This window comes from Mytilus galloprovincialis, chromosome 4 (genome assembly GCF_965363235.1).
Source record: "Mytilus galloprovincialis chromosome 4, xbMytGall1.hap1.1, whole genome shotgun sequence".
Lineage (NCBI taxonomy): Eukaryota > Metazoa > Mollusca > Bivalvia > Mytilida > Mytilidae > Mytilus > Mytilus galloprovincialis.
Window position 1 is genome coordinate 15,350,010 of NC_134841.1, and position 18,129 is coordinate 15,368,138.

The 18,129-nt window shown below is 31.2% G+C and overlaps 1 protein-coding gene across 6 annotated transcripts in view; it reads right to left on the minus strand.

Moving 5' to 3' along the window:
• Positions 1-17,434, minus strand: part of LOC143071449 (multiple C2 and transmembrane domain-containing protein 1-like) — a 92,568-nt gene extending 75,134 nt beyond the window's left edge. For 4 of the 6 annotated variants that reach the window (XR_012976905.1, XM_076245734.1, XM_076245733.1 and 1 more), the window contains exons 1-2: positions 17,297-17,434; positions 6,027-6,092 (exon numbers count right to left, since the gene is read on the minus strand). Coding sequence is in view for 4 of the 6 variants with exons in the window: in XM_076245734.1 (XP_076101849.1) it covers positions 6,027-6,092; positions 17,297-17,396 (166 nt within the window). In the remaining 2 variants the exon portion in view is untranslated. Of the gene's footprint in view, positions 1-6,026; positions 6,093-6,476; positions 6,588-14,474; positions 14,505-17,296 lie in introns of those variants that run through there. The other 2 variants (XM_076245735.1, XM_076245743.1) reach the window with 2 other exon arrangements.
• Between the last annotated feature and the right edge of the window lie 695 nt (positions 17,435-18,129).

Here is an 18,129-nt window from a genome sequence, read left to right on the forward strand (position 1 = left end):
TATTACTGTTTACAGTTTATCTCTATCTATAATAATATTCAAGATAATAACCAAAAACAGAAAAATTTCCTTAAAATTACTAATTCAGGGGCAGCAACCCAACAACGGGTTGTCCGATTCATCTGAAAATTGCAGGGCAGATAGATCTTGACCTGATAATCAATTTTACCCCGTGTCAGATTTGCTCTAAATGCTTTGGTTTTTAAGTTATAAGCCAAAAACTGCATTTTACCCCTATGTTCTATTTTTAGCCATGGCGGCCATCTTGGTTGGTTGGCCCGGTCACGCCACACATTTTTTAAACTAGATACCCCAATGATGATTGTGGCCAAGTTTGGTTCAATTGGGCCCAGTAGTTTCAGAGGAGAAGATTTTTGTAAAAGTTAACGACGACGGACGACGGACGCCAAGTGATGGGAAAAGCTCACTTGGCCCTTCGGGCCAGGTGAGCTAAAAACAGCAAAATTTCCTTGAAATTACTAATTCAGGGGCAGCAACCCAACAACGGGTTATCCGAATTATCTGAAAATTTCAGGGCAGATAGATCTTCACCTGTTAAACAATTTTACCCCCTAGTCAGATTTGCTCTAAATGCTTTGGTTTTTGAGTGATAAGCCAAAAACTGCATTTAACCCCTATGTTCTATTTTTAGCCATGGCGGCCATCTTGGTTGGTTGACTGGGTCACCGTACACATTTTTTAAACTAGATACCCCAATGATGATTGTGGCCAGGTTTGGTTTAATTTGGCCCAGTAGTTTCAGAGGAGAAGATTTTTGTAAAAGTTAACGACGGACGCAAAGTGATGGAAAAAGCTCACTTGGCCCTTTTGAGCTAAAAAACTGACAGATTACAAGTTTGATACACTGGCATCACTCACTACTTAGTTTAAATGACACTTAAAGATAGCATTAATATCAGAAACTATTAGATAGGTATTTAACATGTCCGTTTCCACATCGTGCAATTTATTAACTATAACCGGACAGTAAAATCAGCAAAAATTAGGTAGTGTTAGGTCCATGTCAATATATATATGTGTTCCTGCTCACACAGAAAATTAATGAAAATTGAGTGTTGATAGTAAATAAACTAGAGGCTCTAAAGAGCCTGTGTCGCTCACCTTGGTCTAGGTGAATATTAAAGGAAGCAGATGGATTCATGACAAAATTGTGTTTTGGTGATGGTGATGTGTTTGTACATCTTACTTTACTGAACATTCTTGCTGCTTAAAATTATCTCTATCTATAATGAACTTGGCCCATTAGTTTCAGTGGAAAATGTTAGTAAAAATTTACAAATTTTATGAAAATTGTTAAAAATTGACTATAAAGAACAATAACTCCTAAGGGGGTCAATTGACCATTTCGGTCATGTTGACTTATTAGTAAATCTTACTTTGCTGAACATTATTGTTGTTACAGTTTATCTCTATCAATAATAATATTCAAGATAATGACCAAAAACAGCAAAATTTCCTTAAAACTAACAATTCAGGGTCAGCAACCCAACAACGGGTTGTCCGATTCATCTAAAAATTTCAGAGCAGATAAATGTTGACCTGATAAACAATTTTACCCCTGTCAGATTTGCTCTAAATGCTTTGGGTTTTGAGTTATAAGCCAAAAACTGCATTTTACCCCATGTTCTATTTTTAGCCATGGTGGCCATTTTGTTTGGATGGCCGGGTCACCGGACACATTTTTCAAACTACTAACCCAAAAGATGATTGTGGCCAAGTTTGGATTAATTTGGCCAAGTAGTTTCAGAGGAGAAGATTTTTGTAAAAGATTAGTAAGATTTACGAAAAATGGTTAAAAATTGACTATAAAGGGCAATAACTCCTAAAGGGGTCAACTGACCATTTTGCTCACGTCGACTTATTTGTAAATCTTACTTTGCTGAACATTATTGGTGTTTATAGTTTATCTCTATCTATAATAATATTCAAGATAATAACCAAAAACATCAAAATTTCCTTAAAATTACTAATTCAGGGCCAGCAACCCCACAACGGGTTGTCCAATTCATCTGAAAATTTCAGGGCAGATAGATCTTGAACTGATAAACAATTTTACCCCTGTCAGATTTGCTCTAAATGCTTTGGGTTTTGAGTTATAAGCCAAAAACTGCATTTTACCCCATGTTCTATGTTTAGCCATGGCGGCCATCTTGTTTGGATGGCCGGGTCACCGGACACATTTTTCAAACTACTAACCCTAAAGATGATTGTGGCCAAGTTTGGATTAATTTGGCCCAGTAGTTTCAGAGGAGAAGATTTTTGTAAAATATTACTAAGATTTACGAAAAATGGTTAAAAATTGACTATAAAGGGCAATAACTCCTAAAGGGGTCAACTGACCATTTCAGTCATGTTGACTTATTTGTAAATCTTACTTTGCTGAACATTATTGCTGTTTACTGTTTATCTCTATCTATAATAATATTCAAGATAATAACCAAAAACAGCAAAATTTCCTTAAAATTACTAATTCAGGGGCAGCAACCCAACAACGGGTTATCCGATTCATCTGAAAATTTCAGGGCAGATAGATCTTCACCTGTTTAACAATTATACACTGTCAGATTTGCTCTAAATGCTTTTGTTTTTGAGTTATGAGCCAAAAACTGCATTTTACCCCTATGTTCTATTTTTAGCCATGGCGGCCATCTTGGATGGTTGGCCGGGTCACCGGACACATTTTTTTAAACTAGATACCCCAATGATGATTGTGGCCAAGTTTGGTTTAATTTGGCCCAGTAGTTTCAGAGAAGAAGATTTTTGTAAAAGTTAACGACGACGACGGACGACGACGGACGACGCCGGACGCCGGACGCCAAGTGATGAGAAAAGCTCACTTGGCCTTTTAGGCCAGGTGAGCTAAAAAAGGATCTATTATGACGGTAGAAAAGACATGGAAAGATCTATGCAAATTTATATTATTTCTTCCCTGTGCCATTAAAGAAACACTGAATCATAAATCGGGCAGTTTTAAAGTTTCCACTTACATACATAAATTTTCGGAACTTAGTAAAGACTGCTTAGGACTTTGAAAATAAAAACGTTGATAATATTTGGTTGAATCATTACAATCTGGACGGTTAGATCTTACTGAAATGAAGAACAAAAACCAACCATCTACCAATAAAGATAATAGTGTAACAACAACCAGTAGCAAGGATTTTTTCAACAATTTGTTTTTAATCATGCACAACTTGCCATAATATTAATTATGTTGAATTTGAGCAGTATTTGAAAGAAGAAGACAGAAACTTTTGTGCTTAGAAAAGTAAATGTACATTAACATGCCTGTAGACGAAACACTGATAAATTATATGCACAACTTTTTAGAGAGAAACATAATTGTGCTCAATTAACAGTTAGGTATTGTCAACATCTTCTTACAAAAATGATGCGTAACAGCATTAAAATGAAAAGAAAAAAAAACCTTACCAAAGCAATTTTTTTTCTTAGACTCCATTTAAATTATCTATTATATACAATATATTCCATTATAAAATGTCAAACTAAATCAATTCAAAATTGTGTATAAAATTATAATTTTTTTGCTGTCCAATGGTCAATAACAAACTGTCAACTTCACCTGTTGCTTTTTAGTTAATTGATTCCCAATTATAAATGTAACAGATCTCATTTACTATTGTAGCTTTTTTATAGCTCTATACAAACCTTTGATTATTTGAATTTCTGTTGTTCATGCATATAAAATATACTGAATATAAATAAAGAAGTTCTTGACAGAAGAGGTCAAAGTCTCATGTGATCCATGTAAATGAGGTCAAGGTCAGACAAACATGTACACCTGACAATTATACAATATTCACCAAAAGAAATTGACCTAGTGCTTATACATGTAGTATCTGAGAAACAGACTTAACCAGGAAAGGTTAACATTGATCAATGGAACCATGGACAGGGGGCCAAGTTCAGATGACACTGCAAGACAATAATTACATAATAGTTCTTGAATAACTGGTCATTGTCGTGATATATGGACTGCCCATAGGACAGTGGTATTGACTAAGATAGTGATAATGACTGTGCCGAAGGCGAGGTCATTATCGCTGTCACAGTCAATACCACTGTCATACGGGCAGTCCATATATCACGATAATGACCAGTTATTCAAGAACTATTATGTTTATTTCATTGAAGAACCCTGATTTTAAAAATTCTCATAAATTCAAATGTCCAAAGCAAACTCGAGTAATTGAATGTTTTCTATGACAAAGAGTGAACCAGTCGTAGTAATACTTCCATTCATTTTAGTGCATTTTTTCAGTACCGGGGTATATGAATACTCGGTCAAGTTCTCTATAATTTTATTATTTACCAAAACATATGGTTTACAATTCAAGAACTTATATATAATATTGAAAACAGGAAAATGTTTTATTAAGGGACATCTCTCTAAACAGAGAAACCACGCCCCAACGGTCATTAACAGATGGAAACCACGCCCCAACGGTCATTATCATGTAAAAATCCGTTAACGACCGGTTTTTTGGTCCGTTTTGTTTTGTTAATAACCGATGGAATTTATTACTGAAGAATAATGAATGTCATGTGACCCCTTTTTATCCAATAAGAGAATCTTATTCTCAACCGAAATGAAATAATAGTCATTACATGCACCAAATATCGCTGACCTATTACTTTTCAAAATACCAGAGAAACAAACCAAAAAACAAAAAACTTGACCAATGAGGACTATGAAAACAAACTTAAGGTGAGGTGATGAAATCTGCCAGTCTGACAAATGTGCTGTACAATTATTAAATACACCAAATAGCTAACCTACTGCTAATAGTATTAGAGAAACAGACAATGACAGACCAAAACACAAAAACGTTAACCAATGTTAGAACCATGAAATTGAAGCCAAGGTCAGACAATACCTAACTTGACCTTCCAGAAATACTAGACTACTTGTAATTATTCCATTTGACACATGTACCTGACCTATTGCTTTTAGAATGGTGTCAGAGAAACAAACCAACACACACACTTTTAATATTGACCAATAAACCAAGAAAATGAGCTCAATGTCAGATTAAACCTGCTGCACCTTTCAATAATTCCATACACCACATATACATTTTTTTTACAGAATCAACTGTTTAAAATGCCTACTCCAGATAACTGACATAAACAACAATTGTGGTCTGATTGCCATGCCATGTTCTGACATTCTATTATATATACTAGAATACTGGCCAGTATTTCCACTTGTTAAGTACATTAGGTATGTTCATTTAAATGATATATATATTACAGACCTATTGGACTAACAAAACTTCCAGACATTTAAACGATATATATATTACAGACCTATTGGACAAAGAAAACTTCCAGACATTTAAACGATATATATATTACAGACCTATTGGACAAACAAAACTTCCAGACATTTAAACGATATATATATTACAGACCTATTGGACAAACAAAACTTCCAGACATTTAAACCATATATATATTACAGACCTATTGGACTAACAAAACTTCCAGACTTGGGGGGCATTGTAAAGTGACACTTACCGGGATAAGTCATTATCATATATTATCCTACATGTATTACTCGATTTATTTCACTTGACTGTGCGGAGTTTAACTGGTTCGCTCATACTAAACCAGTCTATCTATAGATAGGTGTTCTAGGATAAACTCATTAATGAAGTGTCCAGTCATTGTTTTGTCAATTCCTTTAATGACACTGATAGGTGATTAGAAATCAGTAATAATTATAAAGGCAATCATCCTTATCACACACATCTTCAAATAGACTGTTCAATGCAAATTAAAACGTATGCTCCGCCCGATCAGTTGAAATAACATTGGTAATACTTGAGGTTATTAGGTACATGACATTGATTTAATACCAATGAGAGTCTTATTTATAAATTATTCAAATAAAGTTCTCTGATAAATTTCTTATAAATCTATGTAACCTCTTAAAATATGCACAATGCTCATCCCTCAACCTCAAACTTCTAAAAACTTACTTGGTAGACTTGCTCCATCACCACTTCTACGAACAAGGGTTCGCAAAGTCCATCGTCTTTTTACTTCTAGAAAACACAGAAATAATCTTTCAAAATCTCAAAAATCAAAATTATATTAAGATGTTGTTAGCAGTTTCTATATGTCCCTAGTGACTATCTGCAAATACCACTCATTAGTAGGAAACACTACTTCGGTTAATACAAGTCCTGTTTTAGTGGAATAAAATGCTTTAACGTTACATAAACTTCCACATGCCAGATTTCAGTGTTAAATCAATTATCAAATTTCTGTTAATTGTAAATATTTTTTTCAAAGATAGTGAGAACAGATACAAAATGATCATACTGTTATGAATGTATGTGCCTTTATTTAATTAACTTCACTGCATCAATTCCTCTATAATTTCAAACTGTTCACTATGGAATATTTCCAGACATTTTACTAATTACCTTGATTATATTGAATTACTTTATGCTTCAGAAATATCCATGTCACACAATTATCATGATTTAGGTGTCTATTCAAATTCACAGAGCATTTTATATGGTATGAAAAAGGTCTTTATTGTCACGTGGACAAATGAAATTCCAAAAGTTTTATATACTTAGTATGGTTTCTAATCATTTACTTTTGTACATGTTAATAGCTCTAGTGGTCTAAAAACCAATTGAAAAATGAATATAATAATTGTAAACAATTCCCTTGTTTCTTAGTGTTCATTAATAATAATCCCAAGAGTTTTATCACCACACATAAATAATCATTAATTTCGTTAGCAGAAAAATTAACATGTATCCAATTTGTGTCTCATTTTTAGCTGTTAAAAATTTAATGTTTTCACCAATAGCGACAGTCCTTATTAATATTTTCGTAACTATGTTTTATAACAATATGGCTACGAAAATAGTGAAATGATCAATATAAATGCATTCACTGCTGCATATGCCATCGCGTCTATAGCGAAAAGTACATTTATATTAAAGTTTGATGAATCACTTTTGTTGTTTTAGTTTGTCATGTCTGTATAGCAATTGTAAATGACTAAATTTCCATGCTGCAAAACACAATCCGATAAATGAGTGGGGTGGTTTTCAAATATTAACTCACTTAGCAGGATTGCTAAAGAGGGTATAATCTATTGTTAAAATGTTTGGATGTCATATGTACTAATTGTAACAAAAACATTAGAAATATCAGATATATTGAATAAATGGTCCAGTATCATATATTCATTAGAAACAAATCATGTCAGCTGATATGGTAATTATAATGTTTAACTTTCCACCTTCCTCCCACAAATATAGAAATAAAAGCTAATGCCTTAGCAATGGTACTGCTTAATGATTTTCAATTGTTAAACTATGACAAATTGACAAATAGTCAAAAACTGCAGGTTTATTTGAACAATTGGCAACAAATCAACAGAAACAATAGGGTTTTACCAGCAGTCAGGATTTATTTAACAGAAAAACAAAGGATATGAGGTATCCATCAATGACACAAAATCAGTATGTGCATAAAAAAAGGGCAGACAAAGAGCATAGGAACAGCGCTTTTAAGACTATTTCAATAATCCCACGGACAAGAAGATTCAGAACTGGACTGGTACAGCAATTTATACAAGGCAGGCCAGTGGGCTGGTTACAATTGTTAATGACTTCCTATCACTTAAGGACTAGGGGCATTAGCTGCTTAATATGAAACCTTCGAAATTGACTTTAAAATGATATATAACATACTAAATTATTTACAAAAACTACAAGAAAGAAAAAACGATGCATCAAAATTCAGACTTTTTCATAAATATCCTGGAAGAAATGGAGACATTAGATTTTTAACTATTTTATTTTCTACATAACTCTTATTTCAAAGGCGAATATTTCTGCAAAAAAAAATTGGTTGTAACTGTTTTAAGACTTTTCTTGTAGAAAACTTTGATATAAATTTATAAAAATTCTCCAAGAAAATCAAATCAATGAGAGACAACTCCAATATATATCATCAAATTTTTGAAAACTTGATTTTTAAAATGAATAAAGCCTGGATTTAAGTATTATAAATGCATATTCAAAGAGAACATATTCAATTAATAATATGACATGGATATGAATATTGCTTACATGTAGTATTAGACTGACAATCTGAGCTCTAATTTTATCTTATAACTAGTTCAAAAGATAAAGTTCTTAGAAAGAACAGAGATACATTATTCTAAATATTCAGTCTGGAAATGTGAATTTATAATCATGTAACCCTACATGTATGTTCAGTGGGTTGTCCTCCACATGACTAACTATTTGCCACTGGACGTTGAGCAACTAACAATTAATTAATCTATGTTCTGTGCGTCTTTACATTGTCCTGTTCTTCATGATTTACACTGCCTCATTGTTTTTATGTTTATTGACATAGTGTTGCATTTTATTTATGAGTTCTTATTTATTTAGAGTCATCTTTTCTGAGCTTTAGATTATGGATTATTAAGAGCTTAATGTTTAAACCTGTATTTAATCTCTAACAACACGATGTAAACGTCACGAAATTAAGATGGCAACAGTCTAACATGCAAACTACGCAAAATGGTCAGTCTGTGAATAAAAGGGTGCAAAACCAAATAATCTAGGTAGAAATGATATATATATATATATATATGCCAATGATAATAAATACAAATATATGTACTGTAAAGTTTACTAAACTACATACCAAATATCATTGACTAATCATTAGTGGTTCCCTTTAAACTGACTAAATCATTGTGCCACACAAACTTTAACATGAAAAAATTTGCGAAAGTTGAAGTCAATGGACAAGATAGCAAACAAATTAATCTACAAGGAAATGAGATGTGCCAATCAGCTATATACTGCATACCAATCATTATTGACTTATAAGTGTTTCCTCAATAATCTTATGACAAACTTAAACATGTCAAGTTCAAACTACATGTACAAAGCTTTCAAAAGTTTTAAAGGTAATAGACCATGAATGTTAGGGTGGGGTGAAATAATTTCTTTGGAAATGAGATCTGCCAATGGTAATACAACTGCATACAAAATATATCTTTTTCTTACATAGCGTGGAACCATACAGCTTGCTTTAAAGTGACCAATTGACCTGAGGCAATATTTAAATGTGACCAATGATAATGTTAACCCAAGCTGCATCCATTGATTGTGCATTCCTCTATTTATTTAAATCTATTCAATATTTGTCAAGATTGTTTTATATAGAATAACTGTATAATGTATCATGTTTGTTGTTAATATATTGTACATGTATGTACCCTTATTGAGACCCCCTACTTAATATAGAAGGAGAAGAAAACATTGGACTATAGAAGTTCTGTGTAAAATTGGTTTAAAATGTTGCTAAGGGAATAAATCACCACATACATGTACACATACAAATTGCCATTTTTCATTTTGAATTTTACTACTGGCTGAACATGTAACTGGAACAAGCAAAAAAGTAGTTATATAAAAGCAGCTAGTCAAGAGCTTCAAGGGGTGGGGTAAAAAACAAACTCAATTCATGAAATTGTCTTTAAATCAGTGAAAATATTTTAATGGAAAATGATTTTTGTAAAAAATATTTTCGTTTCAATTTCTTAACCTGAACAGACAACTTTTATTTAATTATGTTCACACAAAAACAATAATATTATTATATAGGAATTCCTTTTGACAATGAACAATTTTCTTTAACAATTTAACATTTTCTAAATGTACTATCATGACTATTGTGGTTTTAATCAGTACATGTATGCAACACATAAACAAACTATTGATTTGTTTAACTTTTTCATAACAAAAGGTATTTTTCTTTTGTTGACGTTTCATCAGTTTACACACTGATATTATCAGTTTAAAGTATATAAGTATATATGTCAATAAGTAACATTATATACATGTATATATATTCCATAGGAGATAATAATATGAAATGTAATAAAAATCATTAAAATCAATTTTTGAATGTATTTGACAATGTTGACAACACAAGTATCTTAGAATATGAATAAAAGGAGATGTGGGGTATAGGTCAATGTGCGACTGATTGAGAAATCAATCCATCAACAAAAATAAACAATATACATCTAGATGTAATCAACATTGGCCAGGTGCCTTCATAATTTATTAATGCATTTACCTTGATTTACCAGGTAAACACTTGTTTACCTTGCAATTCAAGCATTAAGCTTAAAAAAGTTAAAAAAGATCAATTAGGTAGTTGAGAAAGTTGGTAAATTTTCTTCAAATTTGCATGCAAAATATTATAACTTGTTTTAAGAATATCATACAAGTTAATTATAGATTGATATTTTTGTTTTTGATACCAACTTTAATACCAAGAATATCAAGTTACATCACTGGTTTGAGATGATGGAAGTCTGTATCAAAACATAATATTGCATTTATCTTTTATCTGTAATGTGTCCTATCTACATGTATATGTTTCTTGTGTGTCTCTTAAACATAAAGTTACATGTAGTTTGTGAAAAAAAAAACTTATTTTTTGGTACAAAACCATTACAGTAGTTGTTTTTTAATGAATGAATGAATCCACATGTATTTAATTGAGAAATAGATGCAGATAGACATTAAAAGGAGTTAGGTCCGGTAAAGGCTGATTTTGGCCTCACAATTGATTCAATTAGTTTATGTAAAAAATTTTAACTGATTCAGTTATTAAAAACGCTCTGATTCAAGCTTAAAAATTTGTAAGGGTTCCGCGGAACCCAGTGTCTCGCCTACTTTTGCTGTAAATCGCAGGCTCAACAAAACTGAGGAAAAAAGTCAATAAAAATATTCCTCTTGATACTATCTTATGATTGTGAGAAGCTAATCTGTCCAATTTTGGTAAAAATCTATGATAGTTTAATGAATATAATAAATGTTTTGAAAACTTTAACTGCAGACTGTATGTAAGGTAAACTGGAAGAAAATTAAAGTCCATTTTAAAGTAAAATACGGAAAAAATGGAGTTCTGTTTTTACAAAATTTACTTCTGGATACTATCTTATGATCATAAATAAGCTTCTGTCAAAGTTTGATACAAACCCAGGATAGTTTAAGGAAGTTATTAAAATTCTAAAAACTTTAACCACAGAGTAAATGTTATGTTTCCCCGTAGAAAAAACTATGTCCATTTATAAGTGAAAAACGGAAAAATGCATTTATTTTTTTACAAAATTTACTTCTGGATACTATCTTATGATCATAAACAAACTTCTGTCAAAGTTTGGTACAAACCCAGGATAGTTTGAGAAAGTTATTAAAATTTCAAAAACTTTAACCACAGAGTGAATGTTATGTTTCCCCGCAGAAAAACTAAGTCCATTTATAAGTAAAATACGGAAAAAATGGAATTTTATTTTTACAAAATTTACTTCTGGATACTATCTAATGATCATAAAGAAGCTTCTGTCCAAGTTTGGTAGAAATACAGTATAGTTTAAGAAAGTTATTAAAATTTTAAAAACTTTAACCACAGAGTGAATATTTGTGGACGCCGCCGACGGAATGTAGGATCGCTTAGTCTCGCTTTTTCGACTAAAGTCGAAGGCTCGACAAAAATGAAAAATCTATCAAATATGACCAAAAATGTCACTTTTCAGATGGTTTATGTCAAAATTGAAAGTGGCCGCATTTGTGTTCATCCTCAACCTTTATATATGTTATGAAATATCATCAAATACAACTTACATTTCAATATTATGAATGAACACGAATGCAGCCACTTTCATTCAAGGGTACAGTTACAGGGGAGGTAATGTTATTTTTGCGATGTCAAACTATGACTTATCGGGAAAAGATTCAGTTTTCGACTGATTTTATCATTGAAACTTATCTAACTTGAAAACAAGTTCATGGACCCCTCTTTTTTAAAACGACATTTGGTTTGATTACGCATGAAGATTATGTGTGGAAATTTCATGAAAATGTAAATAGCACAAATTTTTTTTAATTTGATAAATATACAGCAAAAAATTATGTTTTTTTTCTACATTCATTAACATTTGATAAATATGAGTTATTTCTGATAAAAAAATGTATAAATTTAAGATACTTATAAAATACAGAAAGTACAAATTATTTAACAAAAAACAATTTGTGTTTATCTTTTAAAACAAAAAAGTTATGTCTTTCTTTCGAAAGGAAAAATAAGGCCACAAATCCGAATTTGGAGCAAATATACAAAATTTCTACCTCATTTTACTCAAAAAGTTGCACATGAAGGTATATTTTTTATTACATATTTGATTTAATCAGGTAAAAAATAGTCTATATGGAAATTTTTATCAAAATGTAAATAAATCAAAACTGTATCGTATGCCCTTTCCTCCATAATGACGCCTTTTGACGCCACCCCCTTTACTCCATAATGATGCCTTTTGACGCCTGTGTACTATCTCAATTGAAACGCTTTGACTACAAAGTGTCTGTATCATACTTAATAAAATTTGTATCGAAAATGAAAATGATATTCATAAGAATATCCAACTAAAATTTATTTAATGGATTATTTGTTTATCACAATGCATTAATTAGTACTTCAAAGCATATTTTCAATATTTTGTTGAAAAATTCTATGTGAATGAAGTATGCAAAACAAAAAAATTAATGGAGGAAAGGTAAAGATGGAAACCGTCTACCATTTAACTAAAATGCTAAAATTGTGAAGATTTCAATAATTTGGCATGACTTAATGATGCTATTACCCGATATATGTTCATTGTTTTGTCAAAAACAGCCCATATTTATGTAGCAGAAGCTTACTACTTTCCAGTAAATAGCTAAAAGATTACATTTTCACAATTTTGTAAAACTGCTATATTTTGGGGCCAAAAAGGGGTCTCACTGAACCTACTCCTTTGTGATGTTGCTCCATTATTAGGTGATGTACATTATTAACTAATAGCTTCAAGTATCACTTCTTGTTTTAATTTCTTTCTAAATTAAGCAGTAGGATAAAATGTAAAATTGAAGATAAACTGTGTTTCCAACAGAATGTCCTATTAGGCACAGTTTATTTTAATGAACAAACAAAAAGTTTCAGAACTTTTGTAAATACAACAAAGAGCATTACATGTCATGTAAAAAAAAGGTATATAATTAAAAACAGTAATTTTAGGTTGTCAACTTCTGAATATTTTCTATCCCTAATGAATAAATTCCCTCTATTAAGAATTGTTTTTGTTAGTTAAAGGAAAATGAATATGAAACACCTACAAAATTCAATAAACATAAGAGAAACAAAACAGCTTAAATACTAGTTAGAACTACAAGATTAAGCTTGAAATCCTTCAGATATTCTTCAGCCATGTTTTGGGATGCATTGCCAAACCATTATTGAACTAAAACATCTATTACTCATTTCTAAGTCTAATGAACTAATAAGTTGCTTATACATGTAGCAGTGCTGCTTACATTGTACTTCCATAGTTATGATTAATTAATTATTGGTTGCTTTAAAATGCTGTTGTTTGAAATCTTTATAGTAGTGCCTGTGGTTCTTTGATTATTATTACTAGCTTAGTTTTCATTCATGTATTATGTCTATTTTTATACTTATCTAATTTTTAAATCAGTTCAGCTACATGAACATTTTGTATGTCTTGTGCTTGAGGTGTACATGTTTGTTTCAAGGTCGTAATGTTCATTAAAAGTGTATTGTGTAACTATTTTGAGTAGGTCTTGCGTAAAAGTAAAAATAATGTCTGGTTTATATTTTACTATTATAAAAGCTCAAAAGTGCTATTAATTTTAGTGTTACATGTACAATGTTTGTGAAGAACCAACTAAAATAAACTTTTGATTGATTTGATTTGAACTGGGAACAGTATATTTAATATATATGTTCCTGATTTGAAGTATAAAAATTTTGAAAAAGTCATGAGTATTTATTTTAGAATGTCAAGGTTTCGAGAAGCATCTGCATACATGTAAAATTTCACTTTCTTTTATAAATATCTCAATTTGACAATTCTTTTATTTATTGTATAGTTTCAGTTGAGTTACATCTTTTCACTTATCACTATGATCCAGTTGATTTGAATTAGATTATCTAAATTTGCATGATTATTTTGCAACAGTCAAGAAAAGTATAAAAAAACAAACAAAACAAAGGCGCTACTTTTAAAATATCATAAGTTTAATCCTTATTCATTTGTTCAAACAGCGACTTAATTTTAGGGTTTGACATAAAAGTTTGTAATATTATTTAAAACTCGTTTGTTTACCTGTGACACGCTGTAAACAATCAAACATTACAAAAAATAAACAGACATTTTATAAATATTTAACTGATATAAGATATAAATAGCACGAATTTGTAATTTTAGACATTATAGTTGTATATGTTGACATATGAATATGATATACGATGAATGGAGATGTATAAATAACACCTTTGACAGGTGATAAATTTTATCAACAACTCACCTTTCCGTTCCATTTTTTTTGCCACACATGCGTGGTCTATAGGTCAATAATAAGAACGATCGAAGATATTTTGGCGGGAAATAATTGTTTAGCTCACCTGTCTTTTCAGACTTAGAATTTTCTCAGTCATCATATGTCGTCCGTCTCCGTCTGTTGTCGTTCGTCGTCGTTTGTTGTCGTCCGTCGTTAACTTTTACAAAAATCTTCTCTCTTTATAGTCGGATAAAAAGCTCATCAGTGGTCATGTTTTGTCTGTTATTAGGTATATGGTATATCGTCGCTTGGCTTCTAAAATGTTGTAAATTACAAATTTTTCAATAAAAAAAATATCTCACAAACAGGCTTTGAAATTTTTGGCAAAATGTATGCTTTCAAAATGTCGTATGTGAACTTGAACATTTTTGTAAATAGCAGTGAAATAAAAACTTTGACATTTCTGGATTATCCAAGAACTTAAACTATTGTCACAGAAATAAAGAAATGTACAATTATTTTTTCCCCAAAGTCATTCTACAACGATTTTTAAGTTTTCATACAACATTTTGGAAGCAAACTTTACTAACAACTGACATCGGCAATTTTGTAATATGTCTTATTTCACACATTTTGATTGGTCTAACTGTATCCTATTTTGTAATACCAAAGATTTCCTCCCGCCCAGACCATTGGTGTCAAAAAGTATTTTTAGCCAAAAAAGTCATATACGACATTTTAGAAGCCCAGCGACGATATATATATATGATATATTGCCGACTCCAAATCCTTTGAAACTACTGCATTGGCCATAGTTAACCAAACTTGGCCACAACTTATCATAGTGAAGTATACGTATCTAGATCTATCTAGGTTTTAAAAAAATGTTTCCGATGGCTGGATGGCTATCAAAAATAAAACATAGGGGTAACATGCAAGTTTTGCCTATTATTTTAAAAACCGTTAAAACTATGATAAACAGCCCTACCAATAGTCCATTTACGTCAAAACTACTAAATGATCAATCAATACAAAATCAGATATTTTTGTCATGAATTTTATTCTTGCCTACAATGGAAAGTGGCATTGGTCACTGAATATGCATCATAGACTAACTTAAAGGTTAGCGACACAGTCTCTTATATAGGAGCCTCTAGTTTTATATGTCTGGTTTTCTAAAGCTCTATTTACAATGACATATTTTAAGTTGTGCTAGAAATTTTGTAACGTAAAAATAGATCATTACTTATGATCGAATAGGGAAACAAAATAAACATGACAATTAGTTCAAGCTGAAAAGCAAATTGTTTTTCGGAAATTAATACTTATAAAACAAGTTTAAACTTTACTGAAATTATACTTTGCATTTCTCGGTATAATTATACTTTGTTTTTTTTTTCTGGCATTCGTTTGTTCTAGGCATTGTATATATATATATATATATATAGGTCTTGTTTCCTGTAAATAGTAGAGTTTGACTATTCTGTTAAATAAGACTTCAATCCCCCATCAGTATTATAGTGAAGGCCGTCAACATTGAAAAAAAAACAAAAAACGGTTAAGTAGATTTCCTTCAAACACACGGTCTGCGCTCTAATATTTATTGATGGACTCCGAATATCAATTTATATCCGTTTTCAAATTGATAAATGAATGAATGTTTTTTTTTTTTGTTTTTTTTTTTTTATTTCAATAAGATAATCCTATTTAGTTAAAAGTAATCTACCTGAGAGTCCTCAAAATAATAATAATAGCATACAATATTATAAATACACAATATACAATTGTATATAGTATTAATAAAAATGAATATTAATTAGCCCTATTCATGAAAAAGTTGTAACATTTTGTTTTAAAAGATGCAAGTGTATGAGTAATACACTTGCATCTTTTTATCTCTTTATATCATTTGACAAACTGGAACGCATCTCAAGGAGTCAAAACAGATTATTGCAGGAACATGGACAGAACTGACACAGGCAAACCTTTACTCTTATCATAAAATAAAAAGGACTGACACAACTTGAAGAGAGAGCATCGAAACAATTCCTTACATGGACAAATTTGACACAGGCAAACCATAACGCATATCATAAAATAAAAAGCACAGACACCACTTGAAGACAGAGCATCGAACCAATTCCTAAATATAAAGTTGAGCTTTAACTCGATTGGATTGAATGGCCTTGTTAGTAGTCTCAAAGACATACATTACAATTTATTATACTTCACGTTAAAATGCCATATTTTGATTGGCTAAGACAAGGGTGTCAATTTACTCTATCACATGGCTGAGCGGGTGACAATTTTTTTTAATGTTACCCTCTCGTCTAGACCAATCAGAAATCGATAATTTAAAGAACAGTGAATTGAATTTACATCAAGGAATTAAATACAATGCTTAAGTTCTACGTTTTGGCTCAGATCTTATTATCGACTGTTAAAATAAATAAAATAAAACATCTTGCTTGACTTTTGTTGTTTTATTCTAATGCCCGTAACGTTGTTGTGAACGTGACGTCATAGAAAAAAACTTTTGAAATAAAAGTAATCTGTAAAAGCCAATAATAATAGGACATTAAGTATAATAAATTAAATAACACATAGCTGAGAGGGTGATAGAGCAGATTGGAACCCCTCGAAAAGGCATTGTCAACCTTGGCTTCGCCGCGGTTGACAATGTTTTCTCGAGGTACCAATCTGCTCTATCACCCTCTCAGCTATGTGTTATTTATATAATGTCCCTGGTGGCCTTGAAATAGGTATATATATAAGGTCCTCAGATAAGGTCATTAGAAAGCCACTGCGAACAGGTGTTTCTAAACAAAAGCACACAAACCCTCACATACCTTCTTCATTATCCAAGACATCTTGGGGAGTAAAATTCCAGTGTTTAAATTTCCTAGAGGCTCCTCTCCTCTTGAACGGTGTTGCTACATCGTCGTCCATTTTGATAAAATACTGCACAATAATCTATATAAATGTAATTTCTGATCAAAGAAATAAACAACCATTCATCCTGTTACAAAGTTGGTAACATATTGTATGTACATTATAAGTGTAAGGGGACAACTAAAGTGTGCAATCTATTCAATATTCAGGATTTATATGGATGTATATATATATAGGGTTATTGATAAGTAAAATACTATTACAAATAAACAAAGGTATCCTATATATAATTACTACAGGGACGCATCATAAAATTTCTTTTTATGACGACCATACTCTACGGATTAATTTAGTACCAGTGCCCGAGTGGTATAATCTTGTTTCCGAGACAGTTACTTGTATAAGACATCTCCATCATTTCATGGACATTATCACAAGGATATTATTTGTAATTTACATTATACTCCAGAAACATATACTTTCACTACACTTATTAGAAAGGAAACCATAAGTAAATATATATAGGTCTTATAAAATTGAGAATGGAAATGGGGAATGTGTCAAAGAGACAACAACCCGACCAAATAAAAAACAACAGCAGAGGGTCACCAACAGGTCTTCAATGTAGCTTATGTTTGTTTGGAAGTTCAACCAATGATGAAGAACAACCTCTTTTTATACTTAACGAGATACCTAATTTTACACGACGGAATCCACTATAACAGAGAAAGATCTGCCTATTTTTTCTGTAGTGTTTGATTAGTGTTGTTTGTTTCTCGTCCTTATCTTT